Source organism: Maniola hyperantus, chromosome 1, assembly GCF_902806685.2.
Source record: "Maniola hyperantus chromosome 1, iAphHyp1.2, whole genome shotgun sequence".
Lineage (NCBI taxonomy): Eukaryota > Metazoa > Arthropoda > Insecta > Lepidoptera > Nymphalidae > Maniola > Maniola hyperantus.
Window position 1 is genome coordinate 17,963,083 of NC_048536.1, and position 8,455 is coordinate 17,971,537.

Here is an 8,455-nt window from a genome sequence, read left to right on the forward strand (position 1 = left end):
GTTACGTCGTCATACTTCTGACCTTATGTGGGGTCGGCACAACATGTCTTTTTCTTCCACTCACAACCTTTCCGTTTGACCTTGATCTTTATACTTAAACAAACCGTCTGATTAATAAAATTTGACTTTTCGTGATTCCAAAAATTGTGATGTTCCAAACTAGGGACTAGAGTCCAAAAACAAATCCACATAGCGACTGACCCTATAACGAGTATTATCAAAATGGGACAATTTATTTTTCTACAAGGGCTACTTTTCAGTGCAATTGCCATTGTTGTAATTTAGGGTTGCCATTTTCATTTGAAGTTTATTCTTTATTGTGCTGATTCTGCTGTACACAATCCCTCAACTAAACTGAATTGGCAGGTCCAAATCTAGTGCTATCCTATTCCGCAGACAGCATTGCGAAAGGGATAGCAATGTATTTAGGCTTGTCAGTTTATGCCTTGTCTAATATAAGATGGATACAACAGAATTGGCCACGTTGTATGGTCATTGCCATTTCGTTTTGTACTTTCTTTTGAAAAACATATTTTGAAATGTATAGCGCCAAATAGCTGAAATATTAATACATTTTGATATTTTCTTTATTTGCTAATTATTCATATTATGTACTAATTATTCATATCATCAATACCTATACCTACTTATAATAAAACTGTAACAGGTCAAATTCTGTACATTGAAGATATTTTGAAATTTTTTTTTCGAGGGCACTCTATAATCGATACTGAACCCAAAACTGTAATTTTTTTCATTTTTGTCTGTCTGTCTGTCTGTCTGTCTGTCTGTCTGTATCACGGCCGCGCATCACGCTGAAACTACTGAATGGATTCCAATGAAACTTGGTACGATTTGAGGTCATACTATGAGGAAGAATATAGGATACTTTTTATCCCGAAATTCAGCATGGTTCCCGTAGGAGAGGGGACGAAAGTTAAAATGTATACTGAGTTGTAATTAATTAACGCGTAGTCCGATTTCATTCATTATTTTTTTGTTAGAAAGGGGATATTTTAAAGATTGTTCCGTAAATATTTCAAGGTCATCGGTTTTTAACCGACTGTCAAAAAGGAGGTGGTTAATCCTGATGCTGCAGGGTTACTGCCCGCCTGAGTTATCAAGATTCAGGAAGTGTTCATAGTGAATTCATATTGTAGGTACCAAGCAACGACAACAATCCCGAAAAATCAAAGAGTTCCCGCGGGATTTTAAAAAACGTAAATCCACGCGGACGAAGTCGCAGGAATCAGCTAGTTATGTAATAAGTACGTGACAGGGATGGCAATCGGGGATTGAACGTGCCGTACACCCGCACAGTCCTCGCGCTAACCCAGTGCGGGACGTCCCCCAGCTTCATACTCCGATTGCCATCTCAACATGTCGCGGACTATAGATACTTTTCTGACAATTCAACATTTTTGAAAAATAATTAGGTAGGTACCTAATAAGTTATTTTTTACTGAATCAAATGGCCATACTCTTTTTTTGGTACCATTTTAATATTGAGTATCGAATAATGACTATACGCTTTTTTGGAAGTGGCAACCCAAAGAGGGGTATTTGTATGCGAAATAGCGGACACTGTACAATAGTAGTAGGGGGGTCCATCCACACTTAATTTGTGATACGCGCATTACACGGGCAAGCATTTACAAATGAAATTTATATTTTTTTGTACATTTTTTATTTTGTTAGGGGAACATCCTCTGAGTATGCTCTCCGATATGAGTGTGGAGTTCCGGGCGGAATATCGACCGATAACGGTTCCTTTCGAATTGTTGAATTATTGATCGGATCATTGAAGTTATGCTAAAGTAGATATCGTAATCATGAATCTTTAAATATACCTAGATTGCTTACTCGTAGTACTTGAAGCAAAGTCGTCTTATCGCTGTCTCACTTTGACAGCCGGGTGAGAGCGAGAGACTCACCTCACTGGGGTCCGATCTCTCGCTCTAATTTGTTAGTCGAAGTGGGATACCGATAAGTAGATATTCAAGTAAGTATTGAAAGTGAACTCACTATTACTTCTACTTCACGATCGTAATAGCTACCTGCTGCAAACATTCCGACTCGAATTCTACACATATGTGGGAGAGGCTTTAATTAATTATAATGTGATACATTTGAGATATGGCTTGAATTTTTGCGTATGTTGAAGGTAACACACATTTTTGCGTATGTTGAAGGTAACACACATTTTTGCGTATGTTGAAGGTAACACACATTTTTGCGTATGTTGAAGGTAACACACATTTTTGCGTATGTTGAAGGTAACACACATTTTTGCGTATGTTGAAGGTAACACACATTTTTGCGTATGTTGAAGGTAACACACATTTTTGCGTATGTTGCTGTCCGGACAGCGTCCTTTTTGTCGAACAATATCATTATACCCAGCCATAACAGCCACCTATGTGCATAGCAACCATGATAGGCTTTAGCTTTAAGGCTACTAAAACTAAAGCCTTCAGTGTGGTCAGAGATACAATTCAAGTTCCTCAACTTTGTTGACGGGTAAGCACTATACTCTATCCGCGGAAAGAAGTTAGTATAGCGTTTTCTCTGTTACGTAATCCCATACAAATGACAAAGACAAAAAACTCAGTGGGCGTTAACCGTTTTGAATCACCAAACAATCACAAACGAAACTATGTTTTCTGTACTACTCTATTAGAGCAACTATGTTTTCAAAAAACATATATTATATTATATTGTATTGTAATAGTTTCGTTTGTGATTGGTTGGTGTCTCAAAATGGTTATGATCACTGAGTTTTTGTCTTTGTCATTTTGTATGGGCTCACGTAACAGAGAGGCCTATACTAACTTTTCTCCGTTGATAGAGTATAGAGGAGTTAACCCTACAGTGAATTTTCTAGTCATATCTCAAAGCGGAGGGATCGTAAGTTGCTAGATCTTTTTGATGTATTTAATAGGTTTTATACTCAATATTGTAATTAGTGTTTAAATATACCTACAGTAAAGCGAGGCAAAACTCACGTAACTTAGAGATTTACTAGGAACAAAATAGATGTATAGGGTAAACTTGAGCTAAATATCATAAAGCTTGGTCATAGCGAAAGCGGAGCGGCAGTGGTGCGTTGCGCAAGCGGTTCACTGTGATTTAATAATACAAAGAGGTAAGGTTAAGTCTAAGAGTGAGATCTATAGAGCGCACTCTGACTTAGACTTAAGACAGAGTTAAAACGAGACAGAGCTATATCTCTCACATAAATCTGTCTCGTTTTAACCTAATCTTAAGTCTGAGCAAAGTCAAAGTGCGCTCTATAGATATCAGCCTTAGGCACGCACCTCTAACTTTTCAGAGTTATGTGCCTTTTCAGTAGGTAATTAAATATCACTTGATTTAACGGTGAAGGAAAATATTGTGAGGAAACCTGCCTGAGAGTTCTCCATAATGTTCTCAAAGGTGTGTGAAGTTTGCCAATCCGCAGCGTATACTACGGCCAAACCCTTCTCATTCCGAGAGGAGATTCGTGCTTAGTAGTGAGTCAGCGATGGGTTGATGATGATGAATAAAAACGCGCAGCTCCGCTTTAAAACCGTACCGCTACCGCTCCGCGTTTGATGTGACCAAAGCTTAATGCATCCATCTTCTGTTTTCAACACATATTTATCGCTTCTTATTCAAATCAGTCTTCCCATTAACAAGTATGATTGAAAACTGACATAAATATATAAATGGGATGAGACCACTGACCTCTAAATAGTTCGCTTGTTTTGCCTGTACCTGACTAAAAACTGACTGACTGAATACAAAATGACACAAAGTTATAGACATCTTATAAGGTACAGTCAGCTTAGTGTTTAGTCAGCTTAGTTCACACGGTGTAAGGAACCGCGTAAGTTCAGTTAAAGCCTGACCAGAAATATAAAAAACTTGCTCTGGGGGCGCCACTAGTATGGTATGGTCTATGGTCACTAATATGCCCCCCAATTGTGTAAGAATAACCATTTCATGGCTATTGCAATCGTCAAGAAATTCTGCGCTTTGATTGGCTGTGAAAAAATGTAAACAGCGAATCAACCAATCAAAGGGTAGAATTTTTTGACGATTGCGATAGCGATGGAATGGTTATTCTTACACAATCGGGGGGCATGGTCTTGTATAAATTATTAGTTCCATGGGTTTTTCCGCAATATGGCGAGGAGTTTTATTTTTTCTCAATTTAGTTTTTTGTGTAAGTCGAATTATAATCATTTTTTTTTTAAATTTGTACCGAAAACATTTAGTTACAATGAATAATTTAATTTTTATTCGCCATTCACATATTTTGCATCGTGTGATCTATTATTTATCTTTACAGAGGTCAGTGGATGGGACATTTTGTTTGTGTATAAATAAATAATTGGAAATGATAAAATAAATTATACAAATACCTAGTGTAGATTTTATTATACGTCGGAGTGTGTGTGGATTTTGCGTTGTTTGAAAAGATAATAAGTACATGTAGTTACTACACTGTACGCTGATTTGATTTAATTTATATATGCTTCCAGCATTGCCAAAAATCAAAATGTATGAAAATTAACTCTGACTTACATTCCTACGCTTTTTTTACAACTAATATTAATTGTGCAGTCAGCTTCATGTATTAAAAACCATTATTTTAGATAGGCTATTTAATAAATAATACTTCTAATATAAGTTATTATTTATACAGCTGATTCCTTAACCGCCAAACAAACTAAGAATTTTAGATTTTATAATTGTGTTACTATACAAAAATTGTCAAAATGTCAATATTTCTAACATTTGATATTTGAACAGATAACCGTAGTTACCCTATTCGCGGAAAGCGCTCTCCCATACAAATGATAGAGACACAAGTCTCTGAGCGGTAACCATTTTGAATCACCGACCCATCACAAACATATTTTCAACAAACATTCGAAATTCAATTAAGCTTATTTCAAACTACGGAATATAAATTATATTTTTACTCCACACTTAAAAATTGGTACGAATGTTGGGAACGACAATATTTGACCGGAATATGATATAATTTACATCCCGTAGTGTGAAATAAGCTTTAGAAAACATAGTTTCGTTTTTGCCTCTATCATTTGTACAGGATTATGTAACAAAGGGACCGCTATACTAACCCCTTTCCGCTGATAGGGTATAGTATATAATGCGTTTACAAGTTTTGGTTTATTACGGCATGGTAGAAATATTTGATGCTGATTGTACAAATTAAAATATTATTTTTATTTAACACGAAAGTGTTTGCCATTGTACCAAATTCCACAAACTAAAAAACCTACACAATTATCGATAGAACTCGGTAACAAAACTAGATTTAAGTTTAAAAGAGTGATTCTGAGTTTTTATTTTTTATATTGCTCAACGAGATATATTTTTGATTTGTATGTATAATTGACTGTATAACCATGCGTTTGTATGTTTTCGTGTATAATTATATATATCTGATGTAACGAGCATATTATGATACCAATGTAAGGGCAGTGTATAATATTTAACATTATAATTTATTTATTAATTTGCAAACTGTGGTTTTATTTCAAACCTAGTTAGTTAGTTGATTTTTGTGGAAATAAAAGGCTCTTTAAAGTCATTTATATTAACTAGTTTATGCCCACAACTTCGTCCGCGTGGACTACACAAATTTCAAACCCCTATTTCACCCCCTTTTGGGGTTGAATTTTCAAAAATCCTTTCTTATCGGATGCCTACATCACAAAATCTGCATGCCGAATTTCAGCCTGATCCGTCCAGTATTTTGAGCTGTGCGTTGATAGATCAGTCAGTCAGTCAGTCAGTCATCTTTTCCTTTTAGAAGATTGTTTCACCGAGACGGCTCGTAAGGGAGTTGCGGGCACATCTACTCTGCGGGTTGCGGGCCGCAACTTGCGGGAGGGTGACAGTTGACGTAAAATCAAGCAATTCAACTTCGCTGTTATCCTCCTGCAACCCGTACAGTACCTACGCGGCAGAAAGTAATGTACATCGACCTTTAGAAGGAGATAGCAAATTTGTAGAGCGTTGTCCCTGTCGTTGAGATCGACAAAACGTCACAGGTATGAGTGACAGAGACAACGCTCTACAAACCCGAACTGTCATTCTAAAGGCCGGTGTACATTACTTTCTGTCGCGTACTGTACGTACGTTACCTTATACCCCACGCGCTGTCTGATGTCTCGGACAAGCGTGACACACGTTAGTATAATATGCCCCCGCCCCCGGTCATCGGCGCGATCCCAATAATTATTATTAATTATAATTAATCTGCCCCCGGTTTTAATTAGGGTATCTGAAGATTTTCTCCAAGAAGAGAATTATAATTGGATGTGTTGCCTAGCAACACAGCATTACATAACTTACTACCAAGTTTTGTACTTACTTTTTATTTGAATAAACTGGAATAGTGCCTAAAACAAATTTTCCTAGCAACGGCATCGATTGAGAAAGCCAGGCTTTTTGTTTGTTTATTCTTACGAGTAAGTAAAGTTACAGTACTTTTAAGCAGTTATTAATAGTAGGTATGTTGTCCAGAAGGGATAAGTTACTTGTGCAACCCTGGGAAGATCGAAGATTTAAAGATCATAGATCCAAGGTAAGTGTTGATATTAATACAGTACCTAGAATATGTAGTTAAGGAGGTTCATTGTTAATGAGAGTACCTTGAGTGGGAAGGATAGGACCGATTCTTTGCGGCCTTTCATAGTCAAGGGCCTTTCGTACTGGACGTCCCGACGAACTACCTACCATCTGAACTGAATCGTTCCAGTAATCCTGTGTTAGTAGCTGATTATTAATTAATTATTAACTTTAGTTAAGCAGATAGTTAGGGTTCTTATTTGAGAGGGGACCCGTGCTCTGTACTGAGCTGGCCATGGATTGATCATGATGATGATCATGATATTCCAACGAATTTTTTTACTACTTATTAAAGCACTTGGGGTAAAAAGTCGGAATTAAATTTGTAGGGGGATAGATGAACTCGAGTTTCTGAGTATGCACCCGAGGGGGGATCAAGCGGAATAGTAATCCCTCTAAGTACCTACTAATTAATTACGGAGTGCCGTCGAAAGTATATTTTTCGGGTCACGTGTCTAAGTGACCCAGGGTCCTACCTAAAATGTGTGGATGCCTATCTCTATAGTGAATGCGCAGACATGGCCATCCTGCCAGTTTTTTGTCACTCACCGTCAAAGTACCTACATCAATCATTCACCAAACATGTACTAGGGTATAGTACGTGACAGGTCGAAATGGCAATCGGGGAGTGAACGCCCCGCACTTACCCGATGCGGGTGTCGTGCAGGTGTGTGGGGCGCCCCCGGTTCATACCCCGATTGCTATCTCGACCTGTCGCGGACTATACATGTGCCATCAGGTAAAGTCAGCACTGCCAGTCATCGACGACCGCGCGCCGGCAGCTCGGCCGCACGTGGCGCTGAAGCTGAAGAAGTGGCAGCGCGAGCTGGACCGCAAGCACAAGATCCAGAGCGACAACTTCAGCCTGCTGCAGCGCCTCGGCGCCATCATGCGCGTCAACCGCCTCGACAACCACTGGCAGAAACCCTTGCCTAAGTATGTTTATAATTAGAACGATTTTATACTATCTAAGTATAAGTATCTTCCTACCTATACTAATTCTTTTTAGCCAATTACATAAACCATAGATTTACAATCATCTTAAAAACTAATAAATGAGTATCTGTACCTAATTGGTGATTCTATTTTTCGCTCAGGGCCTCATAAATGAGGATCTAATAAATTATTGTCTCTTCCAGCTTCCACAAGAAAGTGGGTCAGTTCTTCGACTCGGACAGCATCAGAGAGCGCGTGTGGGCGCGCGCGCAGCCCTCGCCGCCAGACTCCTACTACAGCAGCGTCAAGTGCTACGCGTGCGAGTATCGCAAAATGGTGAGGGTTCTCGGATTTTAATTGAAAAACCTTAAAACATTATTTTATTTTTAGGTCTCATTTTGACCAGAGACATTACCCACTACGACTGGCTTTTACATAGACAGCAGAATTCGGGCTCTCATAAAATCTAAGTCTAGGTCTAAGCCAACTAAGAAGACGTGCTCTACACTCAATCAACTCTTATTAGATAGGTACCTAGCTACTTATTGCCCAGTTTCCAGTCCACTAGCAAATAAATTTTGCAGAAGTCAAATAAGGTTGCTTTCCAGTAGAAAACTTAAATCGACTTTGTGTTCACAATGCAAATGGCTAGACCGACTCTACAATTATTTTTATTGCTAGTAGAGATTTGGCTTTAAGAATTTTGTGTACTTTCTTATTGGAATAATTTGGTGTTCTTGTTTCAGAGAAGCAAACAAGCCTTCGAGTTGGCATTCGAAAACGATGACTCTTCGATAGACTTGCCACCAATAAAAATGTATTAAACTCATCAATATAGTTTTTTTTATCTGGGGTACTTAGTATGGGGAAG

General features: G+C 38.1%; 1 protein-coding gene and 1 long non-coding RNA gene across 2 annotated transcripts; both read left to right on the top strand.

Moving 5' to 3' along the window:
* Nucleotides 1-1,264: 1,264 nt before the first annotated feature.
* On the top strand, nt 1,265-5,538 carry LOC138402557 (uncharacterized). The gene is made up of 2 exons (XR_011236927.1): nt 1,265-3,163; nt 3,297-5,538. It is a non-coding gene; the product is annotated as an uncharacterized lncRNA (long non-coding RNA).
* A 994-nt stretch (nt 5,539-6,532) lies between these two features.
* Nucleotides 6,533-8,408, top strand: LOC117997379 (uncharacterized). Its single transcript, XM_034985653.1, has 4 exons — nt 6,533-6,604; nt 7,388-7,584; nt 7,788-7,920; nt 8,331-8,408. The coding sequence occupies exons 1-4, from the start codon at nt 6,533-6,535 to the stop codon at nt 8,406-8,408; spliced, it is 480 nt and encodes a 159-aa protein (XP_034841544.1).
* Nucleotides 8,409-8,455: the final 47 nt, after the last annotated feature.